The sequence below is a fragment of the Cygnus atratus genome, chromosome 8 (assembly GCF_013377495.2).
Source record: "Cygnus atratus isolate AKBS03 ecotype Queensland, Australia chromosome 8, CAtr_DNAZoo_HiC_assembly, whole genome shotgun sequence".
Classification (NCBI taxonomy): Eukaryota; Metazoa; Chordata; class Aves; order Anseriformes; family Anatidae; genus Cygnus; species Cygnus atratus.
The window spans coordinates 30025019-30046859 of record NC_066369.1 but is presented as its reverse complement, the minus strand read 5'-3'; the positions used below and the strand labels follow the sequence as shown (position 1 = coordinate 30046859).

Genomic DNA, 21841 nt, shown 5'->3' with positions numbered 1-21841 from the left:
GCCCGTGGCATCTTGATAAAAGGAAAAATGGTCTTGGACTGGGACAAGGGGAGCTTGGGTTCAAATCCCTGTTTTGCTGGATGTGTCCTGCCAAGCCATCATGCCATAACCGATTAAAATGCTGCTGTGACCCCTCACGAGAATGAGCATCTTGGGAGGGTGAGTAGGGGAGGGAGGAGGAAATGAGAAGGAAATGATGATTTTCATGGCTGTGCTGACATATGCTAGCAGGAAGTCTGCAAAATCATAGCTGGGACTCGAGTGTGTTGCTGAGAGTGCATGTCCCACAAGACTACTTGTGGTGCTCCGTACGATAGGTGTGAGTTAGGCAACAAACTGTTGGAATAGGATCTAGAAATCTCCCCTCTGTTCAGCTCTTTGTGTAGGGAAATGATAGGTTCAAGTCCCTTAGGCAAAAATCTGAATGCCTGTGGGTATTGGGCTGCACAGCAGTGATCTATACAGGCTGTTTTCAGTGCTTCTGTCAGTGTCTCTGAGATGGGGTTGGTAATTGTCCCTTCTTCTGTCCTCGCTGCCGCTGTGATCCCTTACTGGGCTTCTGTGCAGTGCTCAGGACAACAGACCTTAATTTTTTAGGTACTAGCCTAGATGTAATTGCTTCATTAAGGAAGCAAACTGCAGGGGAATGTTGTTCAGGCAAGGGCCCATAATGATGGCTAATGAAATGGTATGCTAATTAAATACTTCTCCTTTGGTCATTCCTTAAGCATGATGGAAAAGTGCCTTGATGGAAAGCGTCCCCACTGCTTGGTCAGTGCCCCGCGAGGCGTCCCTGCTGCCTTCTGGATTGCCTTGTCCTGCACGCCGCTGGCTGCTGCTGTCCCCGTCCCTGCCAGCCGCACCAGGCCAGCACCGCAGCGTGGCTCTGCCCTTTGCTTCCTATTTTTTGCGTCCTTGATGGGGTGGAATAGGGCACGAGCCTTGCAGCGTGGTGCCCCAGGTGCAGAGCTCCTTCTGTGGTAGCTGTTTGTCCCTGCAGCTCCTGGGTGGGACGTGTGGCTGAAGTAAGTGGGAGTTCGTGTTACCCTCCATGGGGTTATGCAGTGTCCTCCTGCAGGGGTTCATGCCCCTGTCACCAGGTTTGTGCAGGTGCTGCTTCTGTAACTGATGATGATGATGTGGGTGCTCAGAAGAAGAAATAAATAGGAGGGAGACACGTTTTGGCTAGTGGTACACTAAAACTACAGCAAAATACTATGTTTACTGTCTAGAGAAGGACAAAGTCGATAGGAAACGAAATTTTATTTTCAAGCTTTTAAGGGGATATAACAGTGAAGAATAACACAGCCTTAAAGAAGAAAGCTTGACTGTCCCTGTTTCAGGAGAGTTATAAACCTTTGAAATAGGGTTTTGTAGTGCAACTACTGAGAGCCATAGCTGCAGCAGCACAGATGCACGTATGGAATACGTGCATTAAATAGTTTATATAAGCCAAATCAATGGGGCCGGTGTCTTAGTTAAGCTGACAGAGTGTGTGCCCTTGGTCAGATTAAGGATATTTGCAGAACCATGGCTTGCATGTGATGTTTGATTTGGGGTGATTGGGATGTGTCAGTGTGAAAAAGGGATTGTTTGATTTCTGCCATACCAGAAGCTTAGCGGTATGTCGTGTTGGGTGTTAGGTTGGCGAGTGAGCAGGCTGTGCCCCTTGTAGTTACACCAAGTGTCCCTTTTACCCCTGTGTAGTCCTATTGATTTCTGTAGCTCCAGAAGAGCTCTTGCTGTGAGTGAAGTGGCCCTAGGGATCAAGACTGAGTGAAAACTGTGTTAAGGAATTATCTGAAAGTCTATCCAAAAATTGATCTTTAATTACAGGCTGTTCAAAATCAAGAAGTACTTTTTAAAAGAGCAATAATCACGATGCTGAGAACAGGCTTTCCTTTGCATATTTTTAGCATGTATTTGCTGTTAATTTAAATCATTCTGTTGTCCTAGCTGAGAAGATGGTCAGAGCTCCTGCACAGCTTCAGTTTCTGGAGGGGCTTCCTAAACCCCTGTTGGTGGGAGCAGACACCCTGTAAGTGATTTCCTAACAGCAACGCTCCAGTATTCATTCCCCTGCAAGGTGTCATTAGCGGGTTGGTAGGTGGACTGCCCGCTGGCAGATACTTGACTGAAATTGTCCCTGCGTTATCTGGAGTCTGATGAAGAAAAACCATCTGCATATGGAGGAAGCACCTCTGATGCTTTCTAGGAGCTGCCATGGCGAGCTGAGAAGGCATTTCCTGGCAGCAGAGGGAGGATTGCAAGATGGAGCTCTGTCTCCGGCCTGTCAACAAACAGCGGTGTGGAATCACAGAATGGTTTGGGTTGGAAGGGATCTTAAAGACCATCTAGTTCCAGTCCACTGCCATGGGCAGGGACATTGGAAGAGGACATCTTTGTAGCTCCTCACATGTTCCCTACATTTCTGCAGCAGCAGTTTTCAAAACCTTCTCATATGCAGCTGAAAGTGGGACTTGATATTCTTGTGATAGTCTGGAGATCAGCCATACATCAGAATGATGCACAAGGATAAGGACGAAACTCCCATACAATAAGAAGGTATCACAGCCATCTTAGGCCATGGGAGTTGGCTGTTGAGGTAGACTAGGTCTGGAGACTCAGCGATGAGATAAAACAGGTTCTGCTCCTCGGTTAGCAATGAAGCTGGGATGGTTATGTTGGATAACCTGGTCTTTATCTGAACTCGTCTGACTCCTTCAGTGTGAGCACTGAACCTGATGGATTTGTTTAAGAATTTCAGACAGCTGATGCTTTGGCCAGGCTGCAGGTAACAGAAAAATAGCCCCTTGTATACTGTGCTTGTTCTTGGTCTCATCCGCAGCTTCAGAGGGATACAGGAGCGTAGAGCAGGACGGGACAAGTTAAGCCGTCAGCAGCAAGCGGCCATCAAGGAGCTGTGGTGATTCAGTTCAAACACGGGGATGCCATTTGGGTTCACTTTCCATTTGGTGTGCTAGTTCATCCTTTTTTCCTCCTCCTCTTTCATCACTTCTTCCCCCACAAATATCTAAAGCTTAAAATAATGTGCTTGCCTTTTATCTGCCAATAGTCTGACACGAAGTAGTTCCTCTTCATAGCCATGAATTTATGTTTGGCCTGTTTACTCAGGTGCTAGACAGTATTTCTGGCTGCACAGATGGTGAGTCTAATACAGGCTTCTGGGTTTGACTTTTATGTTTGTTTACATCTTCATGGTACAATAGTTATCTGAAGAGACAAACTGGAAAATTGTGAAGTGTAACCTTGGGCCTAAAAGTGAGGTGTATGAAGGGCTTGGAAATCCCTGGAGCCTGGCACTGCGTCGCCCCACTAGCACTGCTGCCATTTCGCTAGAAAGCCAGCTGGTTCTCCTTCTGTCAAATGCATCACGATGCTGCTGTTGGACAAGTGAAATTTGAGTTGTAAAATGCCAGGAATCGGGAAACGTGGCGCAGCTGTGGCAGTCCCTGCCCTTTGTCCGCTCAGTCCTGCATGGCCTCTGCATTACTACAGAGAATTTTTTCTTTGGCTTCTGTATTTTTCTGCAGTTTACCAGGGTATGAGGAAATGTGAAAGACCAGAGGGAATGAGGAAAAGGTGCCTCTTTACTAGCCTTGGAAAATGTGTAGGTAAATTAATGCATGCTGATCTAAACGTTTGCGCAGTCAGTTCTGCTCTACTGAGCCAGCCCACGAAAATGGTGGGTGGGCTGAAAGTGTGGAACAGGGGTCAGCAGGAAGAGCAAAAGTAAGTCTTAAAATGTTAGGGCTTACAAATAGGGGGAGCCAAGCAGCTTTAAGTCACCCTGAGGGGCTCCCTCAGCCTGCCATGGCAGTGGGAGGGCCTGAGTGAGGGTTTTCCCACATCTCTGCCACCCCAAAGCTCTGTGGCCGTCACCCAGTGATTTTGTTATTTTTGTCTTCACTTACAAGAAGTCCCCCCTTCTACATTCTTACTCTTCTTTGGAGATTCAGTGGTGGAAAGGATTGTGTGCACGCAAAGTAGCGGCAGTAGTATTTAGCAGCTCTTCGGAAAAAAGCATGCACTTCTAGCAATTCCTCAACAATGAACTGCCACACTTCACTGCTGTAAGTTTTGTCGCTTATCTGTGCCATGTGGAGCTGGTCTATCCATGTATAAAAAGAAACAAATAGTGTGAGGTGATGACATGTGGACTGCAAAGTGGGAAAGAGCAAAGACAAGTTCTGCTTGCTGTGAGTTTTGCAGTTACAAAAACAGTTAAAAGTATGTGGTTTGTCCTTTGAAAAGTTCTGCAGTTACGTATGTCCACTTAGTTTCCAAAGTCAAAGATTAGAAGGGGAAAAAAGGTTGTGGGGTCGGAGTTAGATACATGACGATTACATTGGACCTCTTTACACAGAAAGTAATTGTGCCTTTTACCTAAATTGCAGAAATTAATACTGGGTTTCTAGACGTGTTTTATTCTACTTTTCTGTGTGGACCAGATTCTTATCAGGCATGAAGTCATCTGGCCTAACTCACCTGACTTTATTGGAGTCACACCATCTTCCTGCTGAAGGTTTGGCCTTCTGTATTATAAGAAAATTACAGTATTCATTGAGGTTGGCTGTGGCAGGAGAGATTCTTTCAATACCCACTGTGCTAGCCAAGTCTTTTTCCCTGAATAAAAAGTTCATTTATTTTAGAACTTTTTGGCAATAGATGTTTAAAAAGTAGACATTTTAGGTTGAAATAACAAAATTTTTGAGAAGCATGTTTAAAATTTGAGTACTGAGTTCTTATTAAAGTCATCTCCAATAGAAGACAAGCCATGGGGTAGTTCCCTGTTCCACAGAAATCATCTGGATGACAGGAAAGAGGAAGTAGTAGAGACAAATTGCCGATTTTTTTTTGTGTTTTTGTGACTCATATGAAACCACTCAGTCTTGCTGGAATGTGCCAGGGAATTCTAGGAAAGCTGTCAGTTGCTGTAGAAACAGGTTCCTCAAAATTAGCTTTTAGTGTTTCATTTTCTTAATGTCTATGTTTATGTGCGGCCTCATAGTATAATGTGCTCATATCAGAATATGTATGTATCTATGTAGTATACATATGTAAAATTACAGTTATGTAATGTATACATTCAATTTATGCAGATTTATTTTTTTTAAGTATCTAAAAAAACTTACTTTTTTCAGTGTGGTGAGATCAGTACATCCAGTGAAACCTACTGCTGCTCGGCACGTGTGGTTGCTCAGTCATTCCTCGTGCTTTGTGTGCAAGCTTTGTGCCCAGGAGAGGCTTTTTAAGCATCTGTTTTACTTAGAGTGGTGTCCCTTCTTGGTGTGGACTTAGTCATATTGGCACAAAAGGTCCCAATGTCAGGGAGAAGAGGTAGCTAAATTTGCACCATTGGTGGACAAACTGTGTTTTGTGTTCGCCAGAGAAGTCACTTAATTCAAAATAATGTTAGTCTTCAGAATTCAGTGACTTCATGAGCTCCTAGTAAGTCAGCCCATGCTTTGAATTCCTGTCTGTGGGCTGTGCCTGAGGATGAAGGGTTTTTTTTGCATCTTGAATTAGGTTCCTTTTGCATCAGAGCAGCAGTGTGGTAAGAAAAAATCCAAAGTCACACACACATGGAAATTGAAGTGTAATATTTGCTTTTGAAACAAACTCTGATGAATTTCTTGAAAATAGAGGGAAATCCGTTGGTGGGTGTTTTTGTTGTTGTTTTGTTTTTGAGATTTTGGTGGTATGCATAATAGGAATATGTAGAGAAATAGCAGATAAAAGATAAGACATGAAAAATAGCATTATGATATGTATTTACTAAGGCTGCTACCACTAGGTTACCATAGGTAATCACTGGGATTAATTATAGTCTGATTACGTTTCCACAACAAGGCAGAAGAGCTGGTTTAGAAAACAAAGTAGCATGCATGCATGCGTGCATTTTTTTTCTTTGTCCTTGTTTTAAGACCCTTCCATTGCTTGTCTTTTCCCAGGTGCCACTTACAGAAGCCGTGGAGCCGGTTGACTTGGAGGAATACCTTAGTGCACACCCGATGCCAGTCGAGTCTGGCCCTTTGCGAGACTTGTTTGAGTTTCCTTCTGATGACATTGAGGTTGTGTACACCCCCCGAGAATGTCGAACACTCGTGTCAGCTGTTCCCGAAGAGAGGTAGGAGGTGACAGGGTTGCAGCTCGCCCAAGGGAATTAGTTGTTCCGCACTGGAACATCCCCAAGGCTGAAGCCTGGGCTTCTTGTCCATAAATGCCTGAAACAGTACATACAAACCTAAGTGAAAGCCAGCATGGTCAAAAGGCAGTATCGTTTCTGTGATTTTAAAATGTTTGTTTTTATTCTTTTAACAGTGAGATGGACCCTCATGTGAGGGACTGCGTAAGAAGTTACACGGAAGACTGGGCAATTGTGAATAGAAAGTAAGTACCCTGTGACATTTGTCAGCTTGATTTCATATTTCAAATTTTTTCAGGGTGGCTAAGTGGTAAGAAGAGGCTCAAAAATGGTTGACCTGGCTACTGATTTCATGTACATTGGCTTTTAGTTGCCCAGCTCAGCTGAACTGATGCTTTGTGTTCTGAAAATTGGATCTCATATACATCAAAGCCCCTTAGGACAATTTTGAAAATCTAGGCCATTTTCGTCAACTGCAGCTCCTTTAGAATATAGAAAAACTAAGGAATGTAAAATTATTTTAGGGAAGTAAAGTTGCTGTCAGCACTTATTTCTTACTTTCTTTCTTATGTTTTTAGCTCTTTCAATTTTGTAAAGATGTAAGGTTCACGTGCAGGCACAAGCACCTGAAGGCACGGTATTCAGCAGTGTTTATTTGTTCACAAAGAGACTTTGAGAAAATATGTGGTTTAAAAAAATGATTGTTAATATTTAAACTATCACAATGTTTACCTAATGAGTTAACTGTTTAGGCAGCATGCATACATTGACTATTTTATGCAAATTAGCTGGAAAGTTTCTAAGCACTTTTACTTTGAACGTATACTCTCTCGGATGATTGAAGGTGTGATGACTTCAAGAGCTGTTGTCAAGGAGTAAGTGATCCATGTGATGTGCATCACCTAAAAATGACTTGACTATGGCTACAGCTCTGCCCTTGTGGCAGTTGCTACAATTCACTGGTTTAATGTTGTCTGGAGCACCACTCCAGGGGATGCTGAAGATATGCTCTGCGGTGCTAAGATGACCTAATAAAAATGTGGTTCGTAATCTCATACACAAAAAAAAAAAAAAAAAAAAAAAGAAAAAAAAAAGGGAAAAAAAAAAAAAGAAACCTGACAGAGAGAGATGTTTTATTAACTCCCAGCCATTGTGAGCAGAGTCTGGACTGTGCAGTAGGCTTGGACCCGCTCAGCAAGCACACATCTCAGTTTCTCAGTGACTTTCACTAGTATCTGTAGTACCTGGCTGTGATTCCTGCGCTGAGGAGCTGTAGTTGGAAACAGTAAATCTTTCTGTCCTGTGCAGGTCAGCTGCAGGTTGTGATCTGTGTCCACAGACACAGTGAAGGAGTGCAGTGAGAGACATCAGAGTTGCCTGAGTGGGTTGAGGGTGTACTGAGTGATTGCCACAGTCAGACTCTTGCCCCTTCAGAAGAGAAGAGGCACTTTCATAAACATTCATGGCAGTTTTTACTGTGATAACATTTTGTCAGTGCACTGGGGTTGCTGCTGGAACAGAGGAGAAGGCCAAAAGCCTGTCTAGAAAGAACTGAATTGTTTTTCATGTAAAGTCTTGCTGTCTAGGAAACCAGGGATCTGTTACTTGATAGTGGTAACAGATTTCCTTGATCTATCCTATTGGATGCTTACAAGTGCTTTGGCTAGCTCTGGGGCACAAAATCCAGCTTTAGAAGAACATGACTTCTGATGTGCCATACTTCTTTCTCTCCCACCCCAGGGGAAAAAAACTTTATTTCAATCTTTGTCTACAGTTCTTTGTAACCAAAATATTTTAGGGGGCAGAGGAATCCATCCATTAAGTGAATAGTTAGTTTCATGGTATTGGAAAAGGTAAATAAGTTTTCTTTGTTGGCCTGAAAAAAAATAGTGTTATTTCAATCTTAGGGCATCCGTTGCTGTGTGCTAGACTGGCAGCAATGACCACAAGCATTTCTGAAGTCATTTCTGGCTTAGAACAAATTTAAGGTTTTGAAATGCAGACGTTTGGGTAAGGATTGTACAGATTGCATTGTTCAGCTCTCAGGAAGTATAGCCTAGTGAGGAAAATACTTTCCAACTTTTTCACCTCCCTTTCATTATTCACTGCTAGCACGTCCATGCGTTTGCCATGCCTGTTTATCCTTCTGTGTTAATTTTAGTAACAGGGTAGGATATGAACAATTAATTCTAGATGTGACCCCAGCACTACTTCAGGAACTGACTTAAGAGTTTGTATTGTAAGGATGCTGTAGCTGTGGCCATATGTGTGGGTAAATATAGACAGTGCCATTTGGTATCCAAAAATTTGTTAGTCAAAGAGGTTTGATCTTGTCAGCAACAGCAGACAGACTGTTTACTAGCAAGTGCTCTTAAGCTCTGGATTGTTCTGAAGGACCCGATTCTGTTTATAAAGATGCTTTGGGAAGATTCTCATTTCAGTTGGTCTCAAACACTCAAATGTTTTCCAGTGTGCTCAGGACCTCGTGCTTCATGCAGTCCTACCTGAAGCTGATGCACTGGTTTTCAGGATATTCATGTTCTCTGCTGCTAGCCAATTCCTGCTTCAGCAGAACTGCTGGCCTTCTGTCCCCACGTTATTGTTGGTTTAAGCTTGGCATTACAATTGCACGTTTTATGATGCCCATAATTGGGCATTGATAATACTTACTTGGACATCACCCAGCGTGGCTTTATAATTGAACAGAGTCACACTGTAGTACAGGAATACCGCTTGTTGGATTGTTACCCAGCTACAGCGGACAGTGACTGGAAATACTGTTTGCAGAGAGCCGTTTATGCTTTGAGATGCCCCACGCTGATAATACTGGGTTTGTTCTGCTATTCTGCTTCTGGGTTTGGGATCAAAAAGAATGCTAACAATGCACTTGAAATACTTTGTTTTTAGGTACCACAAATTGGGAACTGGATTTAATCCCAACACTTTAGACAAACAGAAGGAGAGGCAAAAGGGGCTCCCCAAACAGGTCTTTGAATCTGATGAAGCTCCAGATGGCAACAGTTACCAGGACGAACAAGTAACGTACCTTTGAAACCTTGCTACATAAAACCTGATTTATAGTTGCATTTTAAAAGTGCAGTCCCTTTCCCATTATAAGTTGCTTTTATATTTGTTGAATCTCAGGATGACCTTAAGCGACGTTCAATGTCGATTGACGACACTCCCCGGGGCAGCTGGGCATGCAGTATTTTTGATCTGAAGAACTCCCTTCCAGACGCACTTCTCCCAAACCTACTGGACCGAACCCCAAACGAAGAGATTGACCACCACAATGAAGATCAGAGGAAGTCCAATAGGCATAAGGAGCTTTTTGCACTACACCCAGCACCAGATGAGGTATTTTTATCTGGATGTGGGTGAGATTAAAAAAGTGGAGGATATAGGGAATGTGAAATCAGTCAGTCTGCAATTGATTTAGAGGAGTTAAGATCACCTCTGTTTAATTTCCATGAGAACCTTCGCTATTTTGCTGGAGTCATGTTTTTTTCAGCATGTTGTCTTGCCATACTAACTACGTTCTGAAGATTTTACTTTATGGTTATCCAGTCCTCTATAATGTAGAAACGTTAGGGGAATTTTAATATATAACTGCTGGTGAATACAATACACTGGTAAACCTTAGATTAGATTGGTGCTAGTGTATTAAGAGAAAAGAATGATGCATGTACTTGCTTCATAATGGTATGAGTGGTTTGTACGAGTCTTGTGTCTAAATGGCTGTTCCTGTGACAAATTTCAGGAGGAGCCTATAGAACGACTTAGTGTCCCCGAAGTACCCAAAGAACACTTTGGCCAAAGACTGCTGGTGAAGTGTTTGTCCCTTAAGTAAGTATCACTCCAACAGACAGCTGCATTACAGGAATGGAGAATTTAAATCTGCTGTTGTATCCACATGCACCTGGAAGTACTCTGCTGCCTTGTTTATTACCCTTAAAGCGATATAACTTTGTTTAATTTGGTTATAGGCTTAAAGGTTAATTCTGTAAAGGGTAACTTACACGGCAGTGTGCATCAGACTTGGTTTATCTTCAAGACTTCCTTTATATTGGAGTGACATAAAAGTATTTACCTTCCTTGGCATTTTTTTGCATTTCTTTTCAGCAAGTCTGTAGCTATACCTGTCCCATATCACTGTGCTTGTACGGGGCTCTGCAATTGACCAGCCATTGGTGTTCAGCTCTAACAAGGATATTTAAATGGGGAAAAAACAAATTAATAATTCTTGAGCCTTAAAACGTAAGACTAAAGCTTTACAATGTAAGCAAACCGAAGATTTGCCAAAGTTTAGGCTCAACAACCTTGACTGTGTCCCTTTAAGAGTGAGGACTTTATATACTTAGCCAGCATTAACTGGAGGAATAGAGACCTGTTAAACAAGTTTAATGAAGTGAAGCTCCTGAATATAGGGTTACCTGCAGCTGGTTCATTGCCTATAACTCTTCTCTAATAACACAAGGTAAAATTTTACTGTTATTCCCTTGGAGAAATAAAGTACAAAACTGATTTTCCACACTGCTGTATTCATCTTCTGTGTCCTCAGATAGGTCAACCCTTCTTATTAGAGAGCTCCAGTTAGACTACATTGCAGCTCATAACTGAGATATATGTGTGGGACGTAGCTCCTACTCATAGAGTACTCCAGGACCTAATATAGCCGTAGAGATGAACTGATTTTGCAGCCTTTTATGAACTGGAACAACATAATATGCAGTAGCAGTGGAGCTTCATCTCCAAAGAATGGTGTCTTTAGCATAAATAAGTTAAATTCTGGAAATTAATAATTTCTGCTATTTGAGCACCTCTTGCTGACTGCAAATTTATAGCAAATCTGCCAAAGTAGGTGCTTGTTTGTGTACCACAGTAATCTCTGAAACTTTACTGTTTTAATAGCTAGCATCCAAGATTGTGCTATCGTAATGGCACAAAAAGAAGTATTTAGTCCCTTCCCCAGGGAATTTTTCAGTCTAAGGAGAAATGTGGGTAAAATAGAAAGATTACCTTTCTATTTCAGATGACCTAAGCAAGGGTCATTTTCAGGTTAATCTCACCTTTGTTGCAGAACTAGAGAAAATACCTGTTTGATGATGTGGTCCTGTATGTTGTTCTGCCTGGTGGCAAAGAGAGTTCCAGGCTGAAAATCTCAGACCTGGGTGCTAGGCGCTGGGAGATGCCACCAGGGATCAGGCATTAGTTGCATGGGGAAGCTGTGCAGGCAGGAGAACAGCATTTCAGTCCCTGCTCAATTATTATTATTATTTTTTTAATTTCTTCAGCATCCCATGTGAGTTTACAATGAGTTTAGTGCAATTTGGTAATTTAGTGGGTTTTTTTGTTTGTTTGTTTTTTTGTTTTAATTGGTTCAGTTAGCACAAATGCTTGAATGCCGTTAGGCCAAAGGTACAGTGGCACTGACTAAAAGGTTTAGTTTTATAGTCTGTCTGGGATGGATGCCATATCCATTGCACTATGTGATGTTCTGGTTTCCGTGAAAAACTTCCTTGATAAAAGTTACTCTGAAAAACTGACATCTTCCTGAAAGCTTTTGAGATACTGGTATTTTCTGACAAATAGTGAAAAGCAGAAAAATGACACAGTAACTGTCCCCAGCTCTCCAGAGGAAGGAGCTTTCTTGTCAGTAATGCCAGGAGGAGCAGTTGGCTATTTAGCCATACCAACACGTGAGCCCTAGTGTGTTAGCACACAGGACAGCTTCTTGGGGTAATCGGCGGAGGCAAGTGCTACAGCTATCCCAAGTAATAATTTCCTTTCATTAAGGAAACTCTTAGGTTCTTCTGTTCAGCTTTCAAGCAACACTAGTAGAGGATAAAAGAATTTATAGATGTTGGGATTAGATTCCCAGGACATGAAATGTACCTTCCTGTTTGGTCAATGACTTGAAATTTTAGAAAGGTGTTTCTTGGTGGAAGAGAGCAGAGGCAATGCAGAGGAACTGGGACAGGTGAGGAGAAACGTGGTGAGTGAGACCTACCTGTCCAGCAGGAGGAAGCCTTTAGCTTGGCTCAGCTATTCCTGACATTTCAGCTAACAGTGGTCAGCTTTCACCTTACCCAGAAAGGGTTTGGGGAGTGGGTTGGTTGTTATTTTTTTTTCTTACAAAATGCAAGTCAAGTGATTTTATGTATTTCTTTCTATCAAGATTCGAGATAGAGATTGAGCCCATTTTTGCAAGTTTGGCTTTGTATGATGTTAAAGAAAAGAAAAAGGTAGGTTTTTTTATTACCTTACATTTCAATGGCAACATTACAAACCTATGTTAAAAAAAATGAAGGGGATTAATTCTGAAAACAAACTGTTAAGAAGACAGTGACATACTAGCGGTTGGAAGAATGATGAAAGAATTCCATGTACCTTCTTAGGTGTTTTAATTCTGCTTAGTAACACAATTGAAGTATAACCACTTTTCTAAAAATATTATTTAATATGTGAGTGCCTGAAATCAGAATATATATATTTTCCAATCTTGGATTTCAAAAGTGTTTTCCCCAGAGAGAACTTAATCTAAATAAAAGGTTTCAGTAAGTTTTTCTTCTGTTTAAGACTTTCTTCTTCTCTTCGTTGTGATTCAGTGTGGTATATGACCGAGTAACATTTTAATACATGCTAAAATCAAAACAAAGCTGAGCAGTCTCTTCAATATCTAAGTTATGAAAAATGCAAAATTCATTTATTCTCCTATTTATGCTCTGTATTTAATATCTGAAGTCTGTTAGTTTTCCTAATTCAAGATACCTCTAACATTTTTCTCTCTAGTATTGCTAATATGCATTTTGACATTTATCTCTTTAAGACTTGAATTTAATGCATTGAGTTTTAAGTTGTATAGATGAGAGTATGTGGAATATTATGTGAACTTTGTTTAATATTTAAATCACATTTCATAAGCCACTTTTATCATCTTGTGAATACATTTTTTTCTCTCACGTAGTCAGTTCTTTAGTGACCTCTGGTGTTGATAACCAGCTCACGTTCATTTTGGCTTTGAAGCCTTGATACAGTAGAGGATTTTGTGTTTCAGCATGAAGAGCTCACTATTTCCTTCCAGATGCATTTTTTTTTTCTGTGAAGGATCTTAAAGATCATTTACTATTTCAATACTTTGATATTTTCAATTTAGATAGCAATTGTATTTTCTAGTCCTGTAACTACGTACCTTACAGGAGGTAGACAAAACTTTATAAGCAGTGTCTATTATTTGCTCCACTTCTTTTCTCTTTTGCTACTGTTCTGCTTTTATTTCATAATGAAAAAGTCATTATTTTTCCTTTTTATGCCTGGATTTGAAAGGAAGCACTGTTGGTGGGGTTTTTTTTGCATGTGTTTTGAAGTTGTCTGATGCGTTTGTAAAAATTTCAAGGAACATATAAAGTATAACTAGTGCTTGAAGCTAACCTATTTCTTCCTTAGATTTCAGAAAATTTCTACTTTGATTTAAATTCTGAACAAATGAAGGGAATGCTTCGTCCACATGTCCCCCCCGCTGCTATATCCACACTGGCCAGATCTGCCATATTTTCTATCACTTACCCCTCTCAAGATGTCTTTCTGGTAATAAAGGTAAGAAATACTGGAGAAATTTTAATTTCTGTTGTCTCTTCTATTTTAAATAAAATAAAACCAAGTGTGGTTGACTACCTGACTTATTTACACTTCGAGAGCAGCATTCTATTTTCAAAAATATAAATGTTGGAACCACAAAATTTTGTTTAGTTTCAAATATTCTTATTTGGTACATTAAGTTCTTTTGTAACAGGAACAGTTCAGTGGAGGTATACATTGTTATTGAAAAACTGAAAAAAGCACAAATGTTTGCTTGATATAGGGTATTTTTCTGGGTTTTGACCTTGGTTCTGGTGAAACAATGTGATGACTTCCTAAAATTAGGGATAAGTGAGTGATTCAAAAATATGTCTTGGTCTGAATCTCGTTTCAAAAATGATATATGCCCTTAAGGCAGATGTTCAAATGTCTTTACACATTTAATTTGCTAAGATAGTGAGGTCCGTAACTGAAATTAAATGCCACGTTGGTTACTCCTGGAATAAAGTATACAAAGAGAGAAGTTTTCTTTCATTTGATTGAAAGAGCAGACAAGTGTTAGTAGTTTACTTTGGCATTTGAATCAGTTTTTTTGGCCAGTCTCTGCATAAAAATTATCCTATTGTAAAAAGTGGATTTCAGTGCATACTTTCGGTTCACAGGCAGTGGTTGGTTACATTGCCTCCTAGTAAAGTTTTTTGAGAACGTTGTTGACTGTGTTTTGTGCAAGGTCTTCATGTACTGCGTTTTAGATGAGGAGTAAGCTTTTGAAAATGAATTAGGGCTTTCTGGCATGACAGAAGAGTCCCAGGTGAGAAAAATGCTTTCAGAGTTTTGGAGTATAATCTGAGTTCCATTTCTTGTACACGTTTCTGAATCCCTTCTAAAAATCACATGCTGCCTGTGTACACATTCACTCCTCTGATTTGCACAAGATATGAGGAGAAGATAACGGCGTGTTTCTGAGATGGGGATCCGACCAAAGGAGCTCATGACTGCACATCAGTGCTTGTAAAACCTGTGATCCAAGAGGAGCTGGTAGTGATTTACTTAGGTGGTTTTTTGATTTGATGATGAAAAGGATAAAGTTAGGGATAAAGAAGACAGATGCATAGCATGCCTTACCAGGTGAATTTTTGCATGGGACTTACTGATGTTACTCACTATGAAACCACTTTTCACACAGCTGCTATTGCTAGCATAGACTCATCAGGGAGTGCAAGATTTGACGGGAAGTAGTCTTGTTCTTTATAATGTGTATCTTGTAGCTGTACTAATTGACAAGTATGAATGGCACTTTATAAGCATGGGAGAAGATTAAAGATTTTCTAGTCTAACAACAGTATGTGTATGGTAGTAGGCGTGCAATGGAGGGGCAGGATGCTTCTAAAGGAACGGTCTTCATGTTTGTGATAGGGAAGAAGTATTTCTGTCAAAAGCTGAGCGTTAAACAGTTTCTTGCTATGTCAACATTGACTTATTTAGAGCCTTCAGAAATGAATATCTACTCTTTTACTTATATGTATTTTAAAAATTGTTATCCATTATTTCATTTGAAAACACGCTGATTTAAAATACTGCTTGTTTAGCTGAACACAACTGAGACACCGTCTTGTGCTGCTGCAATAGCTCCTTAATAAGGAGACCAGAAATAAGAACAGTCTTCAGAAAATGATGCTGCTGAAGACAACGTAAGCTGTCGATAAAACCTTAAAAATGAGCTGAAAGTGGCTCTAGAACATACGAAACCAAAGTGAATTGGTATATGTTCCCTTTGAACCTATGTTTTACACTTGCGATCCAATTATAGCTGGAAATCTGGGAACTTAATGGCTCTAACAAATTGAGTGTAGTGGTTGTTCCTGACTCACAAAGGGAAATCAAGTGTCAATTCTTCTGAAAGAATGTTTTTGCTTCCTAGTGTTTGTTTAATTTAACAATCCTTGCTGGATACATGTCCTTATAATGGTTCATTTTCCCTTCTCAGCTTGAAAAAGTATTACAGCAGGGAGATATTGGGGAATGTGCAGAGCCTTACATGATTTTTAAAGAATCTGATGCAGCAAAGGTAAGATTTTTTGAAGTTTAAATTTGGCTACGAGCATTTTAAGGCATTTTGTTATTAACAAATTAAGCAGTCAGGGTATTTTCTTTCACCTTGGACTCAACAGTCATTGATACTGTTCCTGTTGTTAAAAGGATCTGTTTTTAATTAAGAAGCTAGTCATATTCTAAAGGCCAAAGAAGAGTCAAAGACCCTTGAATCTTGATGCCTTATGGGGGGAGAGTAGTTAAAGGTCATCAGTTTTTGTAGCTGACAGGGGAGACATGTGATGAGCATCAAGCTCAGTCATCTGTAATTCCCTGTCCCAAAGGATCAGCTGTGCGCTTATGGCTGGGTCAAGTGGAGGCAGCCATTGATGTGAATTTGCAGTAAAATTTCAACTCGTCCATTGTATCTGCAGCTTAACTCCATCTTAGTACCTCTCCCTTGCTCTAGAAGGGTTACAAGCTAATGAAATATGTTAACGGGACATTCTCCATCAAGTCTGGTTTTCAATCGCAATGCGTTTCTGATTCTTTTTTTCCACTGTTTTCTCCTGTTTTTTTCTTTTTGCTAATACTGTGAAGCAAGGCCATACTCAACAGGAGGATAAAGCTGCTATTTTTACATGTACTAAGAGTAGATGAAAAAAAATTTGTGTTCTTTTTTTTTCATTAACAATGCTCCTTTAATTCTTGTCTTCAGCAATTTGCACATTGTCCTCTAGAGTGCAGTGGATGGCATGGGCCTGTCCCAAAATGCTGATAAAGTTGTGCTTCCTAAAGTTCTAATGTATTTTTAGCTGAAGAAGCTAACATTTTTTTGTCTATCTCTGTCTCTGCATCACTGCACCAAAATGTGAAAAATGGCTATCTTCCACCTGAAGTGTTTAGATAACAGAAGCAAAAACCCCTGTGTTTCCTGTGATTGACAAGTTGGAATGTGCTTATGTGAAATTTTGGAGTTGGATTTGCAGGATGCTTGGAAATGTAGGTTAGAAGGTTGATTTTGCAAGGTCTCCTTCGCAGCAAGATGCACAAGCATGTGCTGAACATGCGAGAAGAATGCAAGCAGCAGAGCTGTCTGTTATCCAGCTCCCTGTCTGTGGGCTTTTTAAAGGACTGTAGATAGCAGCCTTTCTGAAGCAAAAATTTGCTGTTTAAAATGCAGAATCATGGCAAAGTCCTTTCGTATCCTCTTTTTCTCAATAACATAAGTATGGTACTGCTTCTTTGAGGAATGTTTTCTGCTTCCTATGCAATTCCAGATGATCTGAGCACCTGATTAAGAAAGGCCATTTCAGATCTCACAGAGTAAAATTCAGTTTTTCTTGAAAGAGCAGTGGGCCAGATGAGCTCACGGGGATTTGACAGGCTGCTCAGGAAGCTGAAGAGCATAATGTCAACTGCTCTGACGGTCAGGCTGTCCTGTACCTGGTACTGTTGGCCTGATGGCAGTGTAGTGAAGCAGAAGACTGTATAATAGTGATCTTCCTCTAGAAGGCATGATTGAAGCACAAAATCATTTCAAGCTAGAGCAGATGCCATTGTTACGTAGTGATTTTGCTAACTGAACCTTTGTTTGTATTCCTTTCTTTTTAATGGTTTGTGTTTAAACTTTCTTCACAGAATAAAGAAAAGTTGGAAAAACTGAAATGCCAGGCAGAACAGTTTTGCCAGAGACTAGGCAAATACCGAATGCCTTTTGCCTGGACAGCCATTCATTTAATGAACATTGTGAGTAGCGCTGGAAGTTTGGAAAGAGATTCCACAGAAGTAGAAGTTGGCACAGGAGGTACAGTATATGGCATCTGCATAAGGGAGTGCGGTCAAATCCAGAGTATACTGAAGTCTTGCTTCATGTACTGTGTCTGCTGTTGCTCCTTTTATCACTTCCCCTCCCCTGCTCTAGGCCTTCTGATAGTGTTGGGTCGTGGCTGAAATAAAACAGAAAAGTCCATCATAACAAATGGATTTATCTTTCAAGGATTTTACAAGCAAACCATCTGTTATATTATTTAAAACCAGGCTTCTAACTGAGGGAGCGTTACAGGCTGATGAACATTTTCCAAAGGAGTGGATTAATCTTTGTGAACCACACGGCTCATCTGAAACTGCTCTTCAGCATCCCCAAAACTGCCAACTTCATCATCTTTCAGAGCAAGAGAAATACATAAATCTCCACATGATAAAGACTTTTATAATAGCAGTAAGGCACTGGGGTGAGGTTGCTGTGAGAGGAGCAGAAGTAGTCAGCTGTGCTTCATAGCCTCCTGATGCCTCAGGAGTGTGATTGTCTTAGCATAACCACCTCTTCTATCACGCTTATTGCATAATTTCCAAAGGCAGCAGCTATCTTCTTGTGTAGAAAATCCTGCTTGGTAGGCTCTTGGACAATTGTTTTTCTTCTTTAATTTCTCTCCCTTTCCGTTTTTTGAAGAACGCAAAGGATCGTGGTCAGAGAGACGGAATTCCAGTATTGTTGGGAGGCGTTCGTTAGAGAGAACCACAAGCGGTGACGAAGCTTGCAATTTGACCAGTTTTAGACCAGCTACTCTGACAGTGACAAACTTCTTTAAGCAGGTATTGTATGAAGCTACCTAATCAGGAAGTTGCTTCTTGGGCAGAGTTATTTGATCATGTGAAGTTAGGTTAGACCTGAATGAGTACTTTGTGATGCTTTCAGTGCATGCAGTGTCTGTTCCCTCATTACAAGATACCTCTGAACAACATGCAGTGGGTTCATTACACTGTGTGCTTATCCTGCCACCAGCAGGTCCACAGTTGGTTGGTGGATTCTTTCAAGAAGTTTACTGTGAATAATTACATTACAGAACTTGAAACTATTAGCTGTTCTTGACTTCAGTGATGAGGCATCATTATGGCTCAGAGACTTAACCATTCTAACCCATAGAAATGGGTCTCCCCAGAAGAATGTCAGTTTATTTTGCTCCAGGTTTTTCTAACGTGCACTGGAAAAATCACAGTTGGGACTTTTGGTAAGCATATTTGGCAAAATGTTCATAGAAGCAGGTGCACAAAAGCCAAGGATAACTTTTTGGGGTCAGTATGTGACAAAAAGTATTCCAGATATTTGTCCTAGTCTAGGGGTTGCATAGCCTCTATCATGATGTTCACTTGACTCCTTTGGTTTCGTTGGGTGATAGAGAGTCCTCTTGAACCATCAGGAGGCTCAGAAACAGTTTCATCAACGTGATTTGTGGTTGGCATCAGTTCCCTGGACACATCCAGTGATGCCCAAGAAAACAAAGCATTTCTCATGCCTCATGCCACATGCTGAGTGGCAGCTCTCCTGAGCCAGAGCTTGGGATTTCCCTGAGAATCAGTGGAAAACATGATTAAACAGAATAAAATTTGTAGTTAAGCTTAGAAAATGGTTTCAGTTCATTAATTTTTTCTAAGGTTTGCTTAATGCCACATCTGGTTAAGGAAAATTATTATTTGAATGTCACCTTTGTGTATAAAATGGATTTAATAGTGTACAACCAGATATTTTTTGGACCGATTCCTTGATCACTGGGAATACAAAAATGTGTATTCTATATATTGCAAGTTGACTAAGCTCTCTTTTTTCTGATTGTTTTGGTTGCCTGCCAATTTCACGGTGGGTAGCCATCCAAAATCTGCTCTTAAATTCACTGGTGCAAAGAAGGAGAAATGTCATCCAGGGCATGAAGTTATACTGGCGGAAACCATGTAAATGGAAGGTGACTCATGCCTCTTCTGCTCAGTGCTTTCAAGAAACTCAGTATGACTGAAATTGGGGTTTGCAAATGTTACCTTTGGGGTCTCAGTGATACAGAACAGTACAGGAAGCACCTTTTACTTAGGGTGCTAAAATCTAGTTATGTCTTGTGTTTACCAAAAACTTAGAAAGTGAGGGGAAAAAAGTATTACAGTATTGCTAATGAAGCTATTCCATTCATTGGCCTTGTTCTGCAGCCCTTTTTGTAATACACATCAGTTTAAACGTGGTCATTAAATAAGTAATAATCTACAAAAGCATATATATTTACTTTGTTCTCTCTGGACTACTTTGAAACAGTTTGTTTTATTATTATTTAAAAATCGCTACACGTTGATTTAAGATTTTAAGTTTTTAATTCTTCTTACCTTTTATTTTTTTTTATCTTCCCTTACTTTAGTATCTTTGAGAACGATTAACTTAATACTACTGAGCATTTTTATCCTTCTATTTGCTTTTTCTTTCATATTGGGTTTTATTACCTTTATAATCAGGTATCTTCTACTTTTGGATAGCTAAACTGTGGCAAAGTGACATTTTCTATACTGTTATAACAAAATTTTGAGCTACTAGAATGTGGCACAAGGAAGATTGACAGCAAACTCCTTCCAGTTCCCACTGTTCGTTAACACTCCTCTTGACAAGTAAGTCTGTTTTAGACTTGTACCAAAGAAAAGGCAGGGGAAAAGGAAGGAGGATCACAATGTGAATGATGGATATTTTTTCAAGCCATTATACTTGCTAAAAAATGGCTATTTTGGGGAAATCTTTTAACAACCATTCTCAGTTTTAAAAAAGATAATATTGATGGGGAGACAAAAGGTTTTCACTGAAAAGTTCCTGCAGCTGTCACAATGATTAATAAGATAAAAAGGAAAGGAAAAGGGATGGAGAAATTAACTGTAATTTAGCACGTTAATGTTAACACCTTGTTCTGGGAAGGTACATTTTGATGTCAGAGGAGACTACAGTATCAGATGGTTTATTCATGCTCTTGCAGTCCTCAAGGATTGTGTAGATAATCATTTTCTTCCTGACACCCAACAGGAGGGTGATCGCCTGAGCGATGAAGATTTGTACAAGTTCCTTGCTGATATGAGACGGCCATCATCAGTATTACGGAGATTGAGACCCATCACAGGTATTGAGCAAGATCTTTCTGGCTTATGCACATTAAGGTTGTTAAGTTAGTCCTTCCTAATTGCCACCCAATTCTTATAAGCAAGTAGACGAAAGAAAACCTGGGAAGTTGTTGACAGCAATCCTAGAGGTGGCATTTTGGCAGTTTTTTTCACTGATGTTCACATGCAGCTTTGCCACGCTGAGTAGCATCTGTGAGGAGAGGTTACAAACCCTGAAGCCCCAAACCCAGCAGGTGCTGAGGAGCCTCTCTTTCCCTGAGTAAAACGCTACTCTCCAGCTGAGAGGAGGTCTCTTTGCTGGCTATCGCTTGGTTAGTAGGAACAGATTTCATCTCTGTTTGAGAAAGAAAAATAGAAACACCAGCATGCCAGCATTGAAACATCATCAGTCCCTGACCTATGCTATTTCTGACAATATTTACTTAACCTGCTCTTTAAAATCTCCATTGACAGCAATTCTGCTGCTTCCGTAGATTATCTCTCCCAGCACTCCTGTGTCTCTCTGGTGAGATTAGGTATTAAGAAAGTTTTCTAAGATTATGTTTCTGAAAAGTAACCAGATTATGGTCTGTCCTGCCCTCAGGGCAGTTATCACAACCTTTCAAATACCTGAATACTGTTACTAGTTCACTTTTACTCATGTCCATTTTGTAGTAGACTAACGACTCAGGGTTTTTTTTCAGCCCTTTGATAAAGTTTGTGATTTTAAAATTGCTTGTGGTTTAGTTACTCTGTTCCTGAGCTTCTTTAATCTAACCATGCTTTTCTTCAAGCATGGTGCTCTAAACAGGGTACACTCTTCCTTCTGAGACCTCCTCTATACCAAGCAAAGCAGAGAAATTTGTCTCCAGTGTCTTACACATGAAACTGCACTAATATATCCTAGGATGAGTTGTACTCAGTTATCTGTGTGGGTCCCTTCCAGCTAAGGATGTTCTGTGATTCTGTAGTGGTTGTAGCTTTCTTCTGGACGTTAGCTTTTTGTCACTGTTGTCAAACAGCACTTTTCTACAGAACTAACCCATACCATTTTTTTTTAATATCTATATCTGTATGAGTGGTGTCTCCTTAATGCAAGCCCTTCACTCTTATATTGAGTTTCACCTTCATCATTTGATGCCATTTCTCCACTTCTTCTGTCCT

At 40.3% G+C, this 21841-nt stretch overlaps 1 protein-coding gene across 8 annotated transcripts in view; it reads left to right on the top strand.

Annotated features, from left to right (window-relative positions):
• Positions 1-21841, top strand: part of DOCK7 (dedicator of cytokinesis 7) — a 99400-nt gene that overhangs the window by 16894 nt on the left and 60665 nt on the right. For all 8 annotated transcript variants that reach the window (XM_035564354.1, XM_035564358.2, XM_050712194.1 and 5 more), the window contains exons 3-13: positions 5976-6151; positions 6346-6414; positions 9077-9206; positions 9314-9526; positions 9930-10015; positions 12348-12414; positions 13616-13765; positions 15735-15815; positions 17420-17585; positions 18231-18373; positions 20604-20697. In XM_035564354.1, coding sequence (XP_035420247.1) covers positions 5976-6151; positions 6346-6414; positions 9077-9206; positions 9314-9526; positions 9930-10015; positions 12348-12414; positions 13616-13765; positions 15735-15815; positions 17420-17585; positions 18231-18373; positions 20604-20697 — 1375 coding nt within the window. The remainder of the gene's footprint in view (positions 1-5975; positions 6152-6345; positions 6415-9076; positions 9207-9313; positions 9527-9929; positions 10016-12347; positions 12415-13615; positions 13766-15734; positions 15816-17419; positions 17586-18230; positions 18374-20603; positions 20698-21841) is intronic.